This window comes from Phacochoerus africanus, chromosome 16 (assembly GCF_016906955.1).
Source record: "Phacochoerus africanus isolate WHEZ1 chromosome 16, ROS_Pafr_v1, whole genome shotgun sequence".
Taxonomy (NCBI): Eukaryota; Metazoa; Chordata; class Mammalia; order Artiodactyla; family Suidae; genus Phacochoerus; species Phacochoerus africanus.
Window position 1 is genome coordinate 282515 of NC_062559.1, and position 23030 is coordinate 305544.

Sequence of the window (23030 nt, forward strand, 5' to 3'; positions counted from 1 at the left end):
CTTTTTGCCTTTTCTAAGGCCGCTCCCTCGGCATGTGGAGGTGCCCTGGCCAGGGGTCCAATTGGAGCTGTAGCTGCCAGTCTACACCACAGCCACACCAGATCTGAGCCACGTCTGTGACCTACACCACCGCTCACGGCAACGCCAGATCCCTCACCCACTGAGCAAGGGCAGGGACCGAACCCGCCACCTCATGGTTCCTAGTTGGATGCGTTAACCGCTGCGCCACGACGGGAACCCCTGAGCCAGCTTTTCATGGGCCTCAAGCATAACGGGTGCCCAAAGTAATGACAAAGAATTACAGAGGGTCCTACGTGCTCTTTGATTGCTCTTGTTGGCTTAAGGAAAACGAGTCCTTACTGATATCCGGTTATAAGACTTCCATAAGCGCCTAAAACTCATTAAGAGTGAGTTTGGGGAGGGGGCCAACCCATTATTCTGATCAGGTCAAAACTGCATATTAAATTCAGCCAGACATTCGGAATAAATCTTGTCTGCATCCAAAAGTGATGAAAACGGAACATTTCAAATAACTCGCTCACCTGAAGGGTAGCCGTGCCTTCTCACGTCAAAGACATTAGGAGGGAGGCGCCCCAGGACGGATGGTCTGCCCCCAAGCACATGCCCCTTTAGGTCTGTTTTGTGAAGGTTGGGGTACAGATTCTAGATGTTACAGGTGATAAAGAAAAGAGGCAGGTTCTCCTGTAGGAACATAACAGCAGTTTTGCTGAGAGCTCGAGACTGAAAGCCCTGCTCCCACCTCTGCGCAGCCACTGTTCTCACCTGCGCTATGTACCTGTCCCCGATTCTGCGGCTCTGATTACACGTGCACTGGTGTGTTGGGGGGGAGGGCTTCTGAGAAGAACTCAGGAGGAGACAATGATGGGTGACGGGTGGGTAGCACCCCCATCTCTTCCCCGTGCCTACGTATTCATTTCAAAAGTACCATGGTACCTATTTATGCACCTGGCTTGTTTTGTTTTATAAACAATTCTAACCATGAACCTTTCCTTAAATCAGTCCCTAGCCTTGAAAATGCGATTTTTAAGGGCAGCGGGATGTTCTCTTTTATGAATATGCCGAATTGACTCAACCGTTCACAATTTAGGTTGTTTCTGTTATTCTGGGGTTGTTTCTGTTATTTCGTTATTTTACTAAATAAACACACCTGAGCACAGATCTCAAATTCCTGGTCAGAAGATGTGAAATAGGAAAAGGATTTTTCTAGTGCTTTAGTCAAATGGCTCTCCAAAAAGATGTGCCAATGTGTATTTTCCCCAAGATGAGATGTGATGCCCATCTAGCTGATGCCCTCACCAGCAGTTTCATATTTTTTTTTCAATTTTCACCAATTTTTTTAAACCAGAAAAAAAGCTATCTTGTTATTTTAATTGCCCTTGATTGATTACGAATGGGCTCAGGCCTTTCCAAGGTCAGGAGCTCGTTTGCTTTGCCAGCTTCCCCGTTGGGGCACCTTCCTTCCCATCCACCAGAAAGCATCTGGTCCACTGAGGATGGAGTCCAGGTTTCTCACCAGCTGGGAGATGCTTCACATTTCATGTGGGATCACTGGGACTTGACCTCTTTCCTCTTCCACTTAGGCATCTGCACCCTAACAGCAGCACCCAGCCACTTGTATCGTTTCTTCTTAGAATGTGCATCTTGGGAGTTCCCATCATGGCGCAGCGGAAACGAATCCGACTAGGAACCATGAGGTTGCGGGTTCGATCCCTGCCCTTGCTCAGTGGGTTAAGGATCTGGCATCGCCGTGACCTGTGGTGTATAGGCCAGCGGCTACAGTTCTGATTTGACCCCTAGCCTGGGAACTTCCATATGCCACGAGTGCGGCCCTAAAAAAAAGAAAAAAAAAAAGAAGAAGAAGAACGTGCATCTTTAGCAGTGACCCTAACGTACTTGGAATTGACTTGCAGCAACTTTGGGAAGTAAGGACTGGCTTCTTCACCAAGAAAGTATTTCATTCTCCCAGGATCACACTGAATGGCCCATTCTTTCCCCATGGATCTGAAAGCCAAGGTCACGGTGCAGGAGCCACGGGTCTTCGCAAGGCCACGTCCCTCTGCTCGCCGAGTCCCCGCTCTGTTTAACCCTAAAAGCTGTCCACCCTTCCTGCTCCAGCAGAGACCCTGATTGTTCTCTTGTGGTTGCCTCATTCTCCTAAGAGCTGTTTGCAGGGACAGGTCTTGTCCACTAAGCTCGACAGGCATCGTGTGGCTCTTTGCGGGGCTCGCCAGGCTGGGTTCTGCGTTGCCCACGGTTGCTATGGGCTGTCGTGCACGCTGGTCTGAAAAGACCTTCCTGAGGCTGCTTGACCTCAGGGCCCTCAACCATCCTGGACTCTGCTCTGCTCCACTGAGGCCTTAGGGAGGCAACTTGCAGGTACCCAAACGAAGCTTCCTCAATGAGGAAGCCATGTAAAATCTAACTCGGGTGTAAGCAAACTAGATATAAACAGAAATGTTCTTTCTGCTGAACACAGAAAAAAAAAAAAAAACCCTCTAAATTAATCTAGTCTTGGTTCCTAAGTCACATGGTACCTCCTGGACAGTCAGTCCCCAAACAGAGATTCCACCGTGAGAGCAGGTCTGGGACCCCTGGTGTGGGCTCCCCTCACTCACCTGCCTCCGAGGCACCTGGGCCGTGTTCGAGTCCATTACTCTCTCATGTGCGCTGAACAGAAGGCGATGCATTCACCAATGCGACCAAGCATGTTCATGGGAAATAAGAATTTTCCGAGAAATTGGGGGTGAAAGTTCTGCAACAAATCACCTCGAGAGGCTAAATAAAGTACAACAAGGAAGCTTCTCAATGCATAGCTAAGAGTTCAGGAAAGTACAGAAATCTCAAAAAAAAAAAAAAAAAGGAAATGCTGAGGACCAGGGTGCCAGACAGCAGGGACAGTGGGTCCCTGCGGAGCAGTGGGGAGGGGTGGGCGGCTGGAGAGGAGGACTGGATGGACTCTGACGGTGGAAGTGACGGGGACAGTTTTCTTCACCCATCTTCGCTTTCCATGAAGGAATTTTAAGTCTTTCCCCAGAAGCTGTCACCCCGTGTACCCTTCTGCGAGTTGGGTTTTCTTGTGCTGAGCAGCACATAAACTCTGAGCTGAGACATCTGCTCAGGTAAACATTCCTGAGCTGGTAGCACAGGGTGCACTTGGCAGAACAAACACAGGTTCTCCTGGAGGAATTCTTTGCCGAGGCCTCACAAATTCCCATCAGCCAACTCCCACACAGCTACCAACTACACATGGAAGAAGCCATGGTAAACCAGGGAGCACATAACAAACAGTGAAATTACATCCCCAGAGCCGAGATAATGGATGCAACCAGCACAGAATACAAATATGTGCATTTTAACTGTTTTTTAAAAAAAGAAAATTGAAAATAACCGAAAGCAAGATACTCTCAAAAGGACCTGATCTGGGGGGAAAATAGACCTAAAAAAATGAAAATCTAAACAGACAGAAATCTGTTGCATTTCTTTACACTAGCAATGAACGATCGGAAAGTGTTTTTTTTTTTTTTTAATCCCTTTTAAAATTGCATCAAAAGGAATAAAATACTGGAATTCCTGCTGTGGCACCACCAGGTTAAGGATCCGGTGTTATCTCTGTGGCAGCTAGGGTTGCTGCTGAGGGTCGAGTTCAGTCCCTGGCCCAGTGCAGTGGGTTAAGGATCTGGTGTGGCCACAGCTGTGATGTAGGTCACCAACGTGGCTTGGATTCAGTCCCTGGCTCACGAACTTCCGTGTGCCAAGAGTGCCACCAAAAAAAAAAGAATAAAATACTTAAGAATAAACCTGACCAAGGAGGTGAAAGACTTCTATGCTGAAAACTATAACATGCTAATAAAGGAAATGGAATAAAATTTAAAGAAATGGAAAGATATCCTATGCCCTTGGATCGAAAGAATTAATATTGTTAAAATGGCCACACCACACAAAGTAATCTACAGACAATGTGATCCTTATCAAAACACCCATGACATTTTTCACAGACCTGGAACAAATAATCCTAAAATAATATGGAACCATGAAATACCCAGAATTTCCAAAGACATTCTGAGTCAAAAGACCAAAGCTGGTGGCATAATCCTCACAGATTTCAGAAAATACTGCAGGAGTTCCCATCATGGCTCAGTGGTTCATGAATCCGACTAGGAAGCATGAGGTTTCGGGTTCAATCCCTGGCCTTGCTCAGCGGGTTAAGGATCAGGTGTTGCCATGAGCTGTGGTGTAGGTTGCAGACATGGCTCGGATCCCACGTTGCTGTGGCTGTGGTGTAGGCTGGTGGCTACAGCCCTGATTGGACCCCTAGCCTGGGAACCTCCATATGCCATGGGAGCGGCTCAAGAAAAGGCAAAAAGACAAAAAAAAAAAAAGAAAATATTGCAAAGCTGCAGTAATCAATCAGTGGTATTGGCACAAAAAGTGACATATGGATCAATGGAGCAGAATAGAGAGCCCAGAAATAAACGCAAAAAGCTATGGTCAGTTAATCTTTGGCAAAGAAGGTGAGATATGCAATGGAGATAAGACAGTCTCTTCGGAAAGTGGTGCCAGGGAGGCTGGACAACTGCACGTAAATCAATGAAGTTAGAACACACCCTCCCGTCATGCACAAAAACAAACTCAAAAGGGCCTGAAGACTCAAATATAAGACATGACCCCATAAAACTCCTGGAAGACAATATAGTTAAAACATTCTCTGACTTAAATCATACCAGCGTTTTCTTAGATCAGCCTCCCAAGGCAATAGAAATAAAAGCAAAAGTAAATGGGACCTAGTCAAACTTACAGCTTTTGCACAGCAAAGGAAACCATAAATAAAACAAAAAACAAACAACCTACAGGGTGGGAGAAAATGTTCACAAACTATGAGACTGCCAAGGGCTTAATTTCCAACATATACAAACAGAGCATACGACTCAATAACAAAAAAAAAAAAAAAGGCACAACCCAAAAAAAAAAAAAGGGCAGAAGACCGGCATAGACATTTCTCCAAAGAACACTTACGGATGGCCAACAGGCACATGAAAATATGCTCGACGTCACTAATTATTAGAGAAATGCCAATCAAAATTACGGTGACGTACCAGCTCACACCAGTCAGAATGGCCATCATCAAAAAGTCTACAAATAATCAGTGCTGGAGAGGGTGTGGAGAAAAGGGAGCTACGCTGTTGGTGGGACTGTAAATTGATACACCCACTATGGAGAACAGTACGGAGGTTCCTTAAAAGACTAAAAATAGGAGTTCTGTTTCTGTCACGGCTCAGCGGAAACGAATCCAACTAGGAACCATGAGGTGTGGGTTCAATCCCTGGCCTTGCTTAGTGGGTTAAGGATCTGGTGTTGCCATGAGCTGTGGTGTAGGTCGCAGATTCGGCTTGGATCCCGTGTTGCTGTGGTTCTGGTGTAGGCCGGCGGCTACAGTTCCAATTCAACTCCTAGCCCGGGAACCTCCTATGCTGCAGGTGTGGCCCTAAAAAGCAAAAAAAAAAAAAAAAAGACTGAAAAGAGAACTATCATGTGATCCAGCAATCCACTCCTGGGCATATATCTGGAGAAAACTGTAATTTGAAGACACATGCCCTCCAGTGTTCACTGCAGCACTGTTTACAATAGTCAAGACATGGAAGCAACCTAATGTCCATTGACAGAGAAATGGATAAAGATGTGGTACCAGAGTTCCCGTGGTGGCGCAGTGGTTAACGACTACGACTAGGAACCATGAGGTTGCAGGTTCGCTCCCTGGCCTTGCTCAGTGGGTGAAGGATCCGGCATTGCCGTGACCTGCAGCATAGGTCAAAGATGCAGCTCGGATCTGGCGTTGCTATAGCTGTGGTGTAGGCTGGCGGCCACAGCTCCAATTCAACCCCTAGCCTGGGAACCTCCACATGCCGCAGGTGCAGCCCTAAAAAGACAAAAGACAAAAAAAAAAAGAAGATGTGGTACATATATACAATGGAATATACAGTGGAATACTACTCAGCCATAAAAAAGAATGAAATAATGCCATTTGCAGCAACATGGATGGACCTAGAGATTCTCATACTAAGTGAAGGAAGTCAGAGAAAGACAAATACCATAAAAACGATACAAATGAACTTATTTATAAAATAGAAACAGACTCACAGACATAGAGAATAAATTTATGGTTCCCAAAGTGGAAAGTGGGAGAAGAATAAATTGTGGATTTGAGATTAGCAGAAACATACTACTAAATATATATAGCTATAGCTAAACAACAGGACCTACTGTGTAGCACAAGGAACTATATCCTGCATCTGGAATCACCTGTAATGGAAAAGAATGCATATGTGTATATATAATTGAATCGTCTGGTTGTACACCTGAAACTAATACATTGTAAATCAGCTACACTTTGCTTTTTTTTTTTGTCTTTTTGCCTTTTCTAGGGCCGCACCCAGGGCATATGGAGGTTCCCAGGCTAGGGGTTGAATCGGAGCTGGAGCCGCTGGCCTCCACCGCAGCCACAGCAACGCCAGATCTGAGCCGTGTCTGCAACCTACACCACAGCTCACAGCAACACCGGATCCTTAAATGTAAATCAACTGGATACATCAAACAGCAAATCAGATACAGATGGACTGAGAATTCTGTAATGGGGAAGATAGATTCGAAGAAACTGCTGGAACCCAGCAGAGGGACACGGAGGCGTTTGGGGTCTGCCTGCAGGTCCAGCATCAATCTGATCACAGTCTGAGCAGGCGAGATGGAGACCCCGCCCACCCCAAGTGCAGCAAATAAAAGGAAATCCACAGGAGTCCCCGTCGTGGCGCAGTGGTTCACGAATCCGACTAGGAACCACGAGGTTGCGGGTTTGATCCCTCGCCTTGCTCAGTGGGTTGAGGATCCAGTGTTGCCATGAGCTGTGGTGTAGGTTGCAGACGCGGCTCGGATCCCCTGTTGTTCTGGTTGTGGTGTAGGCCAGCAGCTGCAGCTCCGATTGGACCCCTAGCCTGGGAACTTCCATATGCCCCAGGTGTGGCCCTAGAAAAGGCAAAAAGAAAAAAAGACAAAAAAAAAAAGGAACTCCACAGCCAGACAGCGGGGGTGAAACTGGGAAATATCAAGTTGGTGAGACTCAAAACTCGCAGAGAAGGAGGGGCGATTGCCCACCCAGGATGCAGCCGACGCACACGCTTCCCGAGTCGGGGAGTTGGCCTCGCTCGGAATCTACCTGCTAGCTGCTGCTCAGAGATGAAGGGAAAGAGACGGGTCAGAAAAACAGACAGCAGAATCCACGCCCAGCAGACCCTCATGAAACATGCCTGAAGTGCGCTTCAGGGGAAAGAATAAACCAGATGGAAGAGCTGAGCATCAAGAAAGGGTGTAAGGAAAAAAGATGAACATGGGAAAGCCCAGCAGAGATCATTTCGAGCCACAATAGAGGGGGAGGGTTACCTTGAAAACGGGGTGAAAGAGCGCCAGCCATCAGGGGCACAGCTGACGGTGGGTGGGGGTTACATGTGCAGAAGCATCTACCCCGTCAACCCGTCACCACCGCAGCGCATACACAGGCGAGAGGGTCTGAGAAGGGCACCCGCAGGGGGGATCCAGCCTCAGGGAGGTGGGCCCCGGAGCGCCTGGAGGTTTTGCTCCCTGGTGGGCTTGATTCTGGCATCGATCAGCGGCGTGTGGGGTCAGGACCCTGTGTTCCGTGCGTTCGGTGATTTGAAACACTTGCAGCTGTTAAGCCTGAACTGTCATCACGGTGAAGCAGCAGAGGTGGCGGCGAAGGCCAGTCCGCCCCTGTCGGGAGGGGACGCAGGGGAGGGACAGGACCTGAAACCAGCATTTTCCAGGCCACTGCAGAAGCCCAGCTGGCCACCTACTTTCTTCCCTGCAGGCTCGAAGCCACCAAGAGTGACAGGGACCCCACCCGCCCCGGCACACCTCTGGAAGCTTCGGAAAGGGGTCACCCCAAGGCAGGATTCGAGGTTCCTTTCATGCTTAGCTCAGCCGTTCGCAGACCTAAGACCCAAAGCCACCAGGAGTTCACGGGGACGGCGGGCATCTCTGTAGGATCTCTGTCTTCCTGGGCTCCAATGCCACTTGTTTCTAACTGGTACTGGCCATTTCTGTGGGGGTGGCACTCAGTGACAATGGCAGGGGCAGTGCCCAGTGCTCTGCGCGCGCCTCCACAAAGCCTGGTCTTGAAGGCGAGGCCCAGCTCGGTGGTTTTCTCTAGCTTACCCTCCGGCCCGCTGCCCAGGGAGGCACCCGGGGGCTGTGAGTGGTGGGCACTTTCTCCTTTGCTGGCCCTGCACACCCTCCAGACATGCTTGCTTTATGGAAACGATCCCAGGTCATTCACACGGAGTTATGAGGACAGGTGGGTGTTTGTTTATTTATTTATTTATTTAGCCTTTTCTGGGGCCACTCCTGTGGCATGTGGAGGTTCCCGGGCTAGGGGTCTCATCGAAGCTGTAGCCACCAGCCCACGCCACAGCCACAGCCACAGCAATGCCAGATCCGAGCCATGTCTGTGACCTACACCACAGCTCATGGCAATGCCAGATCCTTCACCCACTGAGCAAAGCCAGGGATCGAACCTGCACCCTCATGGTTCCTAGTCAGATTCGTTAACCACTGCGCCACGACGGGAACTCCAGGTGGGTGTTTAAAGAGGAGCGTCCTTCCTGGCTGAGGATGGAGCTCCAGCTTCTGCAGCCCGTAGCCCTTCCGGAAGGGAGGGCATGGGGGGGAGGTGGGAACCGGCCCCTTGTTCGTAGCTGGCCACCAGCGGCTTACAGAGGCGTTCCCCTCTCTTTCAGATCACGTTTTATGTCCTCGTAAAGACCATTTATACCCTGGGCTACAGTGTCTCTCTGATTTCCCTGACAACAGGAAGCATCATTCTCTGCCTCTTCAGGTAAGTAGCAGAAAGAAGCCATTCTGCCAAAAACATGGGAGGAGACGCCATCCATTTACGCCGTCTCGGCCCATCAGAGGAGGGCAGAAACGGCCGCCTCCAAGCCACCCCCTGTGCCAAGCCCATCAAATGCCCTTGGGAAATGCCAGCATGAAATATGACGTTAAGGTTGATGTGTGTATTTAAATGCTCTGCACGTCTTCTGTGAGGCTACAATACGGACTGGATCCAAATGCAGTGCGTCTATTATTTCCATTCGGCAGTGTGCAAATGCTTTGAAAATAAAGATGCATCCTGGGTATTGCCCTTGTGGCTCAGGGGTCGTGAACCCGACCAGTATCCAGGAGGATGCGGGTTCGATCCGTGGCCGGGCTTCGTAAGGTAAGGATCTGGTGTTGCTGTGAGCTGTGGTGTAGGTTGCAGACCCGGCTCGGATCTGGCACTGCTCTGGCTGTGGTGTAGGCCAGCAGCTGTAGCTCAGATTCCACCCCTAGCCTGGAAACTTCCATATGCTGGGGTGTGGCCCTAAAAAGAAAAAAAAGAAAAAAAAATGCAGCCTGGCCTTCCTCTTTCCACGTAGAAGCACCTACATCTGGGCCTCACGGTGGCACTCTGATGACACACAGTGAAGGGTACAGGCGCACGAGGACAGGTTGACATCCTGGGTCAGTCCCTCAGCCGCTGTGTGACCTTGGACAAATTGCTTAAGTTCTCTGTGCATCTCTAAAGCATGCAGGCTGGGGAGCACCCTTTGAATGCCGCCCCTCCTTCCTGCCTCTGGACCCTCGGTGGCGGGGGGGGGGGTTCTCTGTGATGAGAGATGTTGAACAGGGTTCATGGATGGGGGTAGGAATTTCTATCTAGGAAAAGCTTTTGGTTTTTAGGATTGAATCGGTGCCTTCAGCATCACTCGCATTTAAAAAGAACGGATGGGGTCCAGCTTATTTGAACAGGGTTTTGATGACCTGTCAAAAAACAATCCATAGAGAACAAAGAGCTTTATTTGGGGTCATAGGAATTGCAGTTCAGGAGACACAGGTTCCGGTGAAACTGAGAGGGTCTCCCCAGGAGAGAGTCCAGGGCTTAAAAAGGCAATGTTCTCCACAGGAATTACCATGGGCTCTGGCGCACACGTCCCGAGGAGTAGGCTGTCCCAGCTTATTTGGGGGAGGGGTCCCATAAGTACTACAGTCTCTGGAGCGGGGTGCAGATCCCCCGATACCTGTGCCAGGAAGGTACGTGATCCAGGGTCAGATTCCGCAGGGCTGAGACGCGCACACACCCCGCTTCCCCCGCCGCCTCCCGCTCCACTTAGAGGCGCTCGTGGCAACAGATTCATCTTGATTTCCCTTGCACACACCTCATACCCCACCTCTCTTTGTTAAAATATGGTGAAACGGGAGTTCCCATCTTGGCACAGTGGTTAACGAATCCGACGAGGAACCATGAGCTTGCGGGTTCGATTCCTGGCCTTGCTCAGTGGGTTAACGATCCGGCATTGCTGTGAGCTGTGGTGTAGGTTGCAGACATGGCTTGGATCCTGCGTTGCTGTGGCTGTGGTGTAGGACAGCAGCTACAGCTCCGATTAGACCCCTGGCCTGGGAACCTCCATATGCCACCGGAGCGCCCTAGAAAAGGCAAAAAGACATTATATATATATATATATATATATATATATATATATATATATATATGGTGAAACGTTGCCTGTGTTCTGATAAAATCAGTGGTGGAACACATGGAGTGTTTTTAGAACACCGGGAGATTCATACTTGGAAGAAAAATGAACGCGCGGAGGTGATGGGGAGAGAAGCCCAGACCTCGGCAGCCGTCAAGTGGTGCTTCTCCGGCTAAGCCCTCTCAGCTCTGTCCGGCAGCTGATAATTCGCAGAAAGAAGGGGGCAATGCCTTCAATCTGGAACTGCACTTTGGAAATTAGGGGGGGAGTGCCTGTCGTGGCTCAGAGGTCATGAACCCAACGAGTATCCATGAGGAGGCAGGTTCAATCCCCAGCCTTGCTCAGTGGGTTAGGGATCTGGCGTTGCTGTGAGCTGGGGTGTAGGCCAGCAGCTGCAGCTCCTATTCAACCCCTAGCCTGGGAACCTCCCTATGCCGCAGATTTGGCCTAAAAAGCACAAACAAAACTAAAACCATTGGTACTATATTAATATTTGTTCTGGAGTTCCCGTCATGGCGCAGTGGTTAACGAATCCGACTAGGAACCATGAGGTTGCGGGTTCGATCCCTGCCCTTGCTCAGTGGGTTAACGATCCAGCGTTGCCGTGAGCTGTGGTGTAGGTTGCAGACGTGGCTCGGATCCTGCATTGCTGTGGCTCTGGCATAGGCCAGTGGCTACAGCTCCGATTCGACCCCTAGCCTGGGAACCTCCATATGCCGCGGGAGCGGCCCAAAGAAAATAGCAAAAAGACAAAAAAAAAAAGACAAAAAAAATATTTGTTCTGCTGTCTTCTGTATTTTCCTATACTTTTTTTTTCTTTTTGCCTTTTCTAGGGCCGCTCCCGTGGCATATGGAGGTTCCCAGGCTAGGGGTTAAATCGGAGCTGTAGCCACCGGCCTACGCCACAGCCACAGCAACGCGGGATCTGAGCCATGTCTGCAACCTACACCACAGCTCACAGCAACGCCGGATCCTTAACCCACTGAGCAAGGCCAGGGATTGAACCTGCCACCTCATGGTTCCTAGTCGGATTCGTTAACCCCTGCGCCATGACGGGAACTCCTTCCTATACATTTTTAAGTCTTGAAATTGTTAACAATAAAAAAGGAAACGTTTAGGGAAGAAAACCAACACTGAGGAACTGGAATTAGGAAAATTTCAGTTCAGGAGTTCTTGTTGTGGCTTGGTGGTCGTGAACCCAACGAGTATCCCACGAGGATGCTGTGTTGATCCCTGGCCTCGCTCCCTGGGTTAAAGGCTCTGCTGTGGCCATGAGATGAGGCTCCGATCCCGCGTGGCTGTGGCTGTGGCATAGCTGGTGGCCACGGCTCCGATGGAGCCCCTGGCCTGGGAACCTCCACATGCCACAGGCGCAGGCTCTATGAGTGAGTGAGAAAGGTGCCCCTTTGTTAGTCTGCGGGGTCGTTTGAGGCAGATAATGTGTTCTCTCTTCTGTAGCAGTTGTGGAATTTGCCAGTGAAGCCATCTGGGCTGAGAGGTGTCTTGTAGGATGGTTTTGTTTTTAGGTTCCAGCTTTTTAAAACAGACGTGAGGATTCGGAGTCTCTGTGTCTTCTTGTATCCGCTGTAGGTTGTATTTGTCAAGGACTCTGTTCATTTCATGTACATTTCTGTATTCTCATCTCATTGTTCATGTAGGTAAGAGCTATACTGATAGTTCCTTTTTCATTCCTGGTGTTGGTGACTTGTATTTTCCTTCTTTGTATTTTGACGAATCTTCCTGTATAAAGTTTTATCGGTGTTTTCCAAGAACCAACTTTTGGCCTTAATTTTCTCTCCTTTAGGCTTATTTATTCATTACTGACTTGCTCTCTTATCTTTAGGAGCTCCGTCCTTCTGCCTTCTCCAGTTTTGATTTGGTGTTCTTTTTCTAGCTTCTTAAAGTTGGATGTTCAGCCTTCCTTTGTTTAAAATGCAGTTATTTGTATCTTTAAATTTCCCTCAGCCTGCTTTGATTCCATCTTTCAAGTTTAAAGATGTGTTTTCCCTTATAATTTCGTTTTAATTTTTCTAAACTCTTCTGATTACTTAACTCATAGGCTATAGACGTCTATGTCTTAATTTCCAATCTGTTATTAATTTTGTATTCAGCTTGGGGTTCTCCTTGTGGCTCAGAACATTACCCAACTAGTTTCCATGAGGATGCAGGTTTGATTCCCAGCCTTGCTCAGTAGGTCAGGGATCTGGCATTGCTGTGAGCTGTGGTATAGGCCAGCAGCTGCAGCTCCGCTTCTACCCTTAGTCTGGGAACTTCCATATTGCTGTGAGCGCAGCCCTAAAAAAAACAAAAAACAAAAAAATTCTTTTCAGCCTGTTTATGGTTTCCGATTTAATTTATGGTAATCGGAGAGCATACTGCATGAGTTAAATCCTCTGAAATTTGTTGAGACTTGATTTATGGTCAATTTTAGTGAAAGTTTCACTTGAAGACAGTGTAAATTCTGCAGTTATGGGTGTGTGTGACATGGAGATCATTTATATCAAGTTTGTTAATCATGTTATTTCAATGTTCGAAAGGTTACATTTCATTTTGACTACTTGTTCTGCTAGTTACTGAAAGACATGCATTAAAATCTCCAACAGGAGCTTCGTCGTGGCGAAGTGGTTAACAAATCCAACTGGGAACCATGAGGTTGCGGGTTCAATCCCTGGCCTTGCTCAGTGGGTTAAGGATCCGGCCTTGCCATGAGCTATGGTGTAGGTCGCAGATGAGGCTCAGATCTGGTGTTGCTGTGGCTGTGGTGTAGGCCAGTGGCTACCGCTCCAATTGGACCCCTAGCCTGGGAACCTCCCTATGCCACGGGTGCGGCCCTAGAAAAGACAAAAACAAAAAAAGTCTCCAACAATAATTGTGGACTTGTCCATTTCTCTCCTCATTTCTTTCACTGTTTGCTTTATATATTTTAAGGTTATGTTCTTAGGGGCATACTCATTTACTGTTTAATTTTCCTATTAAACTGTCCATGTTTAGTAATGCCCTTGCCTTCAAAATACGCTATTATATTGGGAGTTCCCATCGTGGCGCAGTGGTTAACGAATCCGACTAGGAACCATGAGGTTGCGGGTTCGACCCCTGCCCTTGCTCAGTGGGTTGAGGATGCGGCGTGGCCGTGAGCTGTGGTGTAGGTCGCAGACAAGGCTTGGATCCCGAGTTGCTGTGGCTCCAGCGGTGCAGGCCGGTGGCTATGGCTCTGATGAGACCCCTAGCCTGGGAGCCTCCATATGCCGCAGAAGCGGCCCTAGAAAAGGCAGAAAGACAAAATAAATACCCTGTTGTGTTAATGTAGTTGTGTTAACCTTCTTTTATTTAAGATTTGCAAGGTATGCTGTTTTCTGTGCTTTTACTTTGAATTCCCTATTTTATATTTAATCTGAGTATTTGGAAAGCTCCATTTCATCGAGATGTGCTTTTTTATTTCTAGTCTATTTTTCTTTTACGGGCAGTAACGTGCCCTCGCATTTAGACGTATGGACAGCTTAGAGTTTCAATCCACCATCTGTCTCTTCGCTTTCTATTGTCTCAGCAGTCTTGTTGCTCCTGCACCAGCTGGTGTTGCTCAGTTATCAAGGGTTCTTATTCCAGTTTAGATTGTTAGTTATATATTCTACTCTCCTTCTAGTTTCCACCCCGTATTTACAACCTGCATCCTGTCTCACAGGCCTTAACCTCCAGTTCCCAGTTTCAGCTCTTCGTTCTGTTCCCCCCCCAATCCCTTTAATGCCGTTGTTATGTGTTCTAATTCCACGTATAGGAGTTCCCGTCGTGGCACAGTGGTTCACGAATCCGACTAGGAACCATGAGTTTGCAGGTTCGATCCCTGGCCTTGCTCAGTGGGTTAAGGATCCAGCGTTGCTGTGGCTCTGGCGTAGGCTGGTGGCTACAGCTCCGATTGGGCCCCTAGCCTGGGAACCTCCATACGCCGTGGGAGCAGCCCAAGAAATGGCAAAAAAGACAAAAAAAAAAATCCACGTGTATTTTAAATACCGTGAGGCGTGATTGCTGTTGTCACTGTTGTTTGGAAGTCAGTATTTATTTAGAGCTGCCCGCCTGTCTTTCCTGGCTCTTCATTCCTTTCTGTATTTTCGTGTTTCCATCTGGGACCGTTTTCCTCCGGCCTGAAGCTCTCCTTTTAGTGTCTCCTTCTGCACAGGCCTCCTGGCCGTGAAGTCTCATGGCGTTTGATTGCCTGACATCCTCGTGATTGTGCCTTCATGCTTGAGGGTATTTTTAAGAGTGTTCAATTCTTTGTTGGCAGTTTTCTTTCTGGACGTTAAAGATATACATCATTTTTTCTTTTGCAAAAGTCCGCTGCCAGTCTCACCAGCGTTCCACTGACGGATGAGTCTTTCCCTGGGCGCTTTGAGGACTGTTTCCTTTGTCTTTGGATTTGAGCAGTCACCTTATCATGGGCCTTCATGTGCTTTTCTTTGTAATCCTCTTGCTTGGGGTCGGGGGAACTTCTTTCAGCTATTCTTGTATTTTCTCAGTTTTAAAAAGTCTTGAGGAGTTCCCGTTGTGGCGCAGTGGTTAACGAATCCGACTAGGAACCATGAGGGTGCGGGTTTGATCCCTGGCCTCGCTCCGTGGGTGAAGGATCCGGCATTGCCGTGAGCTGTGGTGTAGGTCGCAGACGTGGCTCGGATCCCATGTTGCTGTGGCTCTGGTGTAGGCAGATGGCTGCAGCTCCGTTTAGACCCCTAGCCTGAGAACCTCCATGTGCCACGGGAGCGGCCCTAGAAAAGGCAAAAAAAGACAAAAAAATAAAAAAATAAATGGCAGAGGCATTGTATGATATCTTACTACAGAGAGGCTTCCACTGTGTCTAGCCTGGTGGGCAGACCAGCCTGAGCCAGTCAGGGATGGCAGTGGTTGGCAGCCTTATTTCAGGCTCTGTGAAGGCTGCCTTATTTTTTTCCTTTTTTTTTTTTTTTAATCTTTTTGCCTTTCCTAGGGCCGCTCCTGCAGCATATGGAGGTTCCCAGACTAGGGGTCTCACCGGAGCTGTAGCCGCCGGTCTACACCAGAGCCACAGCAACTCGGGATCCAAGCCACGTCTGCAACCTACACCACAGCTCACGGCAACGTCAGATCCTTAACCCACTGAGCAAGGGCAGGGATCGAACCCGCAACCTCATGATTCCTCATCGGATTTGTTAACCACTGCACCACGATGGGAACTCCCTGAAATCCTGTTTCTAGGACTTTAAATAAACTAAGGAGATAAGTCAGAAATAAGGGGAAATATGTGTGTACAAAAATATTTATCATAATCCAAAACTGAAAATATCTGTGCTATATAATAAGATGAACTTCCATCAAGGAGAAACCCTAAGATTAAAGCCACACAACTTTATAGCACAGGGAACGATGCCTGGTATTTTGTAACAACCTATGAGGGAAAAGAACCTGAAAACGATATAGATGCGAAAACAAAGAAATAAAAGTAAAATCTGCACAAAATCAGTGATGCTCTCTCTCCTCTCCCTCCTCCCGCTCCCCTCTGTCCCCACCACCCTCCCACCAACCGCCCCCTCGTCTCCCCCCACCCTCCCCATCACCCCCACCCCGTCCACCCTTCCCCACACCCATCCACCACCCCCACCCTCTCCCCATCACCCCCACCCCCCTGTCCACCCCATCACCCCAAACCCCCCTCTCCCATCACCCCCACCCCCCTCCCATCACCCCAACACCCCCGTCCACCCTTCCCCACACCCACCGTCACCCCCACCCTCTCCCCATCACCCCAACCCCCTCTCCCATTACCCCCACCCCCTCTCCCATCACCCCAACCCCCGTCCACCCTTCCCCACACCTACCCATCACCCCCACCCTCTCCCCATCACCCCAACCCCCTCTCCCATCACCCCAACCCCCGTCCACCCTTCCCCACACCCACCATCACCCCCACCCCCCTCCCCATCACCCCCACCCCCTCTCCCATCACCCCAACCCCCGTCCACACTTCCCCACACCCATCCGCCACCCCCCCCACCCTCTCCCCATCACCCCAACCCCCTCTCCCCATCACCCCAAACCCCCTCCACCCTTCCTCCACCCTCTCCCCATCACCCCAACCCCTGTCCACACGTCTCCACACTCACCCCATCCTCGCCCCCTCACCCCCTCTCCCCCCTCCCGCGCTCCCCCGCCCCGCCTCGCCCCCACAGGAGGCTGCACTGCACCCGGAACTACATCCACCTGAACCTGTTCCTCTCCTTCATCCTGCGCGCCGTCTCCGTCTTGGTCAAGGACGACGTTCTGTACTCCAGCTCGGGCACGCTGCACTGCCCCGACCAGCCGTCCTCCTGGGTAAGGCTACCCAGTGGGCAGGGCCCTCTCGCTGGGGGAGGCGCCCGGTGAGCCCCGCCCCCTCCTCCTCACCACATCCCTCCTCTCTGGCCGCATCTCCCACCGGGATGCAGTCCCAGGGCCAGGGCGCAGGGGACCGAGGTCCTGGGCCGGACGAGGGGTCAGGCCTGAGCAAACGGAGGCCAGACCTTGGAGCAGGTCCAGGACAGCAGGTGTGACAAGGTAGGGACAGGGCTGCTGCCTGGGTGAGAGCTCACGGCCAGGAGTGCTGACCCCAGGCAGAGCCGGACTCCCGCGAAGGTGCTGCCCAGACGGAGCACAGCAGCCCCGGCTGGAAAACCCTGACACAGGTGGACACGCATAGTGCTGTTGTCTCGCCCGATGACCCAGATTCTGGGCAGTAGGTGCTTCCCCCGATGGCTGGGAGGAAGTCACCTGCGTGGTGGACGCATCCCCACGGCCCCCGCTAGGAGCGCAGTGCACGTCCTGACCGACCGCCGGACCGCTCTTTGTAGGAGACTCAATCACCTTAACTGCCAAGTGCAGGCGAGGCTGCTGGGTTTGTGGGGGATGTCTGTGGGCCTTTAGGACATAGTTCAGTTTAGTGCATTTATTGAGCTCGGAGATACAGGCCTTCTACCCCACCTTCCACCGCCACTGCACCTTGGTTCCGGACGTCACCACAGATCCGATGGCACTGCTTCCCCACGGAGCCAGAAGGCTGCTCTCCTACCAGGTTCCAGGCGGATGGATTCGTCTGCTGTGGGCACCATTGCTCTGGGCTGAAGAGATCTGAGTTCATGTCCTTTGAAAGAGCATGAAGCCTTTATAACAGCGGAGAACTTAAGCTGCTTGCGAGGCCTGCAGGTGGACACACTTCTGGGGAGAATCTTACCCAGGACACGTGTGCACTCAATGTGATAATAAATTTAGCAACGAGATCCCCTACCTGGCAAATCCAGCCCCCCCAGGAGGAAGCAGGGGATCTGGGGGGAGGTGCACTGGGCTCTTGTCCCCCAGGGGAGTCTCCTGTGCCCAGACTGTGCACCCGGTGCCCCGAGCAGGCAGACCCCGGTTCTCCTGCTGAGAGCCCTTCTGTCGCTTCTGCGCGTGTGTCAAAGCTCTGCTCGAAGGGGCCTCCTTGCTGAGAGCTTCCCAGAGGACACCCATCTGGGACATCGTGACCCTGATGGACCCACAAAACTGGAGCAGTGCTCTCCACTCGCTCCTGCTGTGTAGACGGAGGACCTGGCCTGCTCTCCACTCAGGGAGCTGAATGTCCCTGCCCTGAGCCCCACCTGCCTGGGGAGTCAGAGGCCTGGGGAGTCGGAGGCCTGAGCTGGGCAGTGAGGCCAGAACATCTGGACAGGGCTGCACAGCCCCAAGCGAGCACTGACAGGGTACTGCTTGCTGTCCCAGGGGTGCTGGGGGTGGAGGGGGGAATCGGCGCCCTGCAGGGTGTCCTGGGCCCCTGAGCTGCCGCCTCAGCCCACAGCGTGGATCCGAATGGCAGAGGGGCAGGAGGAGAGAAAGCAAGCAACACGCACGGGCACGCGTGCCCGCAGAGGGGCACAGGCACACACATGCCCCCTTCAGGCTCTGATCCACCACAAGTTTGGCTCCATCCCGGAAGGACGGCTCCAAAGGACAGGGCTTGTGGGCTGCTGGGTGAGCCCGTGTCCTCGAGTGTGGGCTGGCTGTGGACACGGGACAAGTGAAACCGCACAGCGGACGTCACCATGGCCATCGCCTCGGCTGCTCGCTGCGCAGTGAGGGCTCCAGGCATCGGACCCGCACGGGCGCCGAGGCCCCCTTCGTGCCCCGTGCCCAGGCCTGCAGCTGTTGTTTCCACACATTTAAATCAACTCTGCTGCCTACGCGCTCTCGATCCGCCCCTCCAGATGCTCTAAGTCTTCCTGGATCTCCGGGGAAACGCCTTCGGTCCTGCAGGCCCCTGAAGGACACAGACTTCCAGCTGTAACACGTGACTTTGCTTTCGACAGCCTTGGGGCTGGGGGCGGCCTTCTCATCCTTTTCCGGGAATCGGGTCTGACGGAGGCCAATGCGTTTAATGGATCAGAAAGCAGATCCACCGCCTACCCCCCGCCCCCAGGCCCCACCCTGCACACACAGCGCCTCCTTTGCTGGGCTGGTTGGTTTGGGTTTCACCTAAGTCCTGTGGCACCAGTGCTCTAGTCCAGAGAAAAGGAGCAGCCAGATGGAAGCTGATCTTCAGCAGGAGCCCCCATGGCCCACGGGCTCAGCCCCCTGGACGTGGGGCCGCATGCAGTGGTGGGAGGCTCCCAGGCAGGGAACAGGTCTGGCAGGGCACCCGCGGGCCTCAATCGGCCTCCTGTGTGGCGCGCTGTCCCCCCGCGTGGCCATTGGGCCCTCCGGCGGTGAAGATGATGGGGTCAGCGGACAGCTCAGCAGCCCAAGTCTCCCGTGCTCACGGCGGGTTGATGGCACACGAGCAAAAAGAGGCAGTGCGGACGCAGCACCGTAACTTTTCACCAGGAAAGTGGAATTGGACTCATCGTTTTCTGGGCCCTTTTCCCCACGCAGCCGGAAACCCCGCGTCCACCGGGGCCGCGGCTGCCTCCGCACGCATCGCGGAGGTGGGACGTGATCTGCGTGGCCACCCCACACTGACAGGCGCGCTTGGATTTTATATTTTCTGCACATCCGCCTTTGGGCGCGCGCTCTTACCTGGACAGGGGGCGCTGGGAGACTGCAGGGACAGCCGGGCACGTGTATTTAAGTTGCAGCAAAGAGCGCTGGACGAGCTTCCCAAAGGCAGAGGCGCCACAGGTGCCTCAGTGGTTTCCTCCGCAGGTGGGCCCAGAGTGCTTCTCCCCCTGACACCCACCTGCCCTCTGTCTCTGTTCCAACGAGAGCCGCTGAGCCCCAAGGATCCCAGTTCGTTCGCCTGTTTTCACGGCTGGTTCTGGAAGGTGTCTTTCCACCTCTGGGAGCCCTGCCTCAATGTCCACTGGGCCACCTCTCGTGCCAGACCCCCTCCCCACACTCAGCATCCGTAATCGGTAACCACCTGAGAAAGGAGCAGAGGAGCTCCCGTTGTGGCGCAGTGGTTAATGAATCCAACTAGGAACCAACCATGAGGTGGCGGGTTTGATCCCTGGCCTTGCTCAGTGGGTTAAGGATCCGGCGTTGCCCTGAGCTGTGGTGTAGGTTGCAGACGCAGCTCAGATCCCGCGTTGCTGTGTCTCTGGCGTAACCCGGCAGCTACAGCTCCAATTAGACCCCTAGCCTGGCTCCATATGCCACAGGAGCAGCCCGAGAAATGGTAAAAAAATAAAAAAAATAAAAAAATAAGGGAGCAGAACCACACACACCCCACTAAGATGAGAGAAACTAGTGCAGGGTAAGGGGATCAGGCATCCCCAAGAGGATGGAACCGCTGTACGTCAAAGTCTGAAAGGCCGCCGTGCGTTTCCTACAGGTGTGCCCCCCCCCCGCCCCACCCCATGCACGTGTCTGAGTGACAGGAAAGGGTATCTACACACACGTGCACATCCGCCACACACATGTATAGGTATATCCACACACAAGTAAGTATATACCCCATCCATCCGCACATAGCAGGGGAGGAAGCTGCAAAGATACAGAAGAATAGAAATACAAGTGCTGTTCTTTTTTCAGTACATTTCAGCTCAGTGATTAAAAGCCTCAATTTCATGTTTTCTCATGGCATGGAAATACCTGATGTGTTTCCTTACATGAAGATCTGAGCGATTAAAACATATTTATTTTATGTAATACATAATGTTTCCCTTTCAGAATTCCTGGGGAAGTGATTTATTTGTGGGTTTCTCTCGTTTTGCCTTTTATTTTCTCATCCCTTGTTAAGAGTGCACAGTGAAGAAGAACAGAAGGAGGAGAAAGGGGGAGTGATAGAGGGTGAGGATGCAGAGGGGAGGGTGCAGGTGGGGGGTGCAAGTGGGGAGAGGGTGCAGGTGGGGGGGTGCAGGTGGAGGGTGCAGGTGGAGGGTGCAGGTGGGAGGGAGGGTGCAGGTAGAGGATGCAGGTGGAGGGTGCAGGTGCGAGGGAGGGTGCATGTGGAGGGTGCAGGTGGAAGGTGCAGGTGGGGGGGAGGGCACAGGTGGAGGGTGCAGGTGGGGGGAGGGTGCAGGTGGGGGGAGGGTGCAGGTGGAGGAAGGGTGCAGATGGGGGGAGGGTACAAGTGGGGGGGAGGGTGCAAGTGGGGGGGAGGGTGCAGGATGGAGAGGGGTCCAGGAGGGAGAGCGAGGTCAGCCGAGCCCACCAGACCCCCACAGGTTCGCTCTCCAAGATACGCATCACCCTCAGGGATCCTGTGTACCTCTGCCTGGGACTTGGGTTACCCTCCGGCCAGTTCCGGGGCGTCGCCTGAACGGGCACCAGCCTCCTCTGGTGGCCACCTCTGCCTCGGGGTCCACGCGCCTTGCGCAGCGCACAAACTCGGTGGGACCTGGAGCGGCGCTGGCCTCGCCACACAGCCGCCCTCTGTGCCGTTCCAGGTGGGCTGCAAGCTGAGCCTGGTCTTCTTCCAGTACTGCATCATGGCCAACTTCTGCTGGCTCCTGGTGGAGGGGCTGTATCTGCACACCCTCCTGGTGGCCATCTTCTCCCCCAGCCGGCGCTTCGTGGCCTATCTCCTGATTGGATGGGGTGAGTCCACCCCCCTGGCGGCCCCTGCCACCCCCAAACCCTCGGGGTTCCCAATTCCCATCCTCTAGCCTATCAATGCAAGTTCTTTCAGCTCAGAAAAACACTGCGATGCCCCAGAAGTAAGCGCTTTCCTAGAGCAGCTGTGGGTTCCTGGAGCCAACACGTTCATATTTCTGAGAAACAGGACCTGGGTGAAAACTGCCCTGACTCTCATCCTGCTGCGCCCCAGTGGTGGGAGAGTCGGGAAGAAGGGGCGCGGGGGGAGAAGGAGTTGGGGGGCTGTCCATCGTGCCTCAGCCGGAGCTGGGGAGGGGGTGGAGCTGCAGGACCCCCACCTTCCCAACCAGGGCACCCCTTCCAGTCATCGAGTCTGAACACAGCCTCTCCAGCACCCACAAAACACGGTGATGCCTTCCAGGCCCACGAAGTTTCAGCTTTCAAACTCATATCCAGTTGTCTCCACTGCTTAGAAGACATGAGGACAGATGTGTGTAATTATGAAGCATTTCCACTTACTCTTTTCATCAGAAAGCCCTTGCCCTTGACTGTTGGGCCAACAAAGGCCCCACTGAGTCCCCCACCCCCACCCCGGGCTGGTCCAAGCAGCTGAAGGGGGTCATGGTAACCTGGGGTCTTCCTGCAGGGATCCCCACTGTCTGCACGGGGGCGTGGACGGCAGCCCGGCTCTGGTTAGAAGACACAGGGTGAGTGCTGAGCCTGTGCGGAGATCCAGTAACACTGACCAGGGTCCCGTGTCACTTGTCTCGGGAAACCAGAGAGAGGCTTCGGACCTGGTCGGGGAGGCAGCCCAACGGGGAGGATGCTGACCATGGCTGGGAGGAACCACGGGCTTGGAGCCCTGGGCGAAGAGCCAGGGCAGAGATGGCACTGAGCCAGGTCTGGTGGCACAGCTGAGACTGGGATGAACCAGGCAGAGATGGGCAGCATCCTAGAAGCGGGAGCGGTGGTCACCAAAGGGTGGGGAGCCCGGAGCCCAGCGAGGAGCCTGGGTGCAGCGGCCAGCTGGGGCACAGCAGTCCGAGGCCATGCAGCTGGATGAGGGCCAGAACATCTCTGCTTGTGCTGAGCCCGATGGTGGCCCAGATGCGGGCACGACGCTGGGCCTCGGGCGAGCCCCCGAGGGCTACCAGTTGTTCACACTAACAAGCCACCCAAAGCTTGGAGCTTACATCCTTGCAGTTTATCTGGTGTGTCTGTCGCTGGCACTCTGGGCAGCTGTCCCAGTCAGCCTGGCCCGTTCACACGCTGTAGGCACCTGCAGTGGGTCAGGGCTGCCGGTCTAGACAGAACATCCTAGAAGGCTCCTCTCTGCCCTGTGGGTTCCAAGGAGTCTGCATCCCACCGTCAGGATCCAGGACGGCTCCGCCCCTCCTGGGAGGGTGCAGGTGACCGAGGGAAGGAGGGAGG

General features: G+C 52.4%; 1 protein-coding gene across 2 annotated transcripts in view; it reads left to right on the plus strand.

Annotated features, from left to right (window-relative positions):
* Window positions 1–23030, plus strand: part of VIPR2 (vasoactive intestinal peptide receptor 2) — a 77454-nt gene that overhangs the window by 45935 nt on the left and 8489 nt on the right. For both annotated transcript variants that reach the window (XM_047763482.1, XM_047763483.1), the window contains exons 5-8: window positions 8823–8920; window positions 16790–16931; window positions 21452–21602; window positions 22246–22306. In XM_047763482.1, the coding sequence (XP_047619438.1) occupies window positions 8823–8920; window positions 16790–16931; window positions 21452–21602; window positions 22246–22306 (452 nt within the window). The remainder of the gene's footprint in view (window positions 1–8822; window positions 8921–16789; window positions 16932–21451; window positions 21603–22245; window positions 22307–23030) is intronic.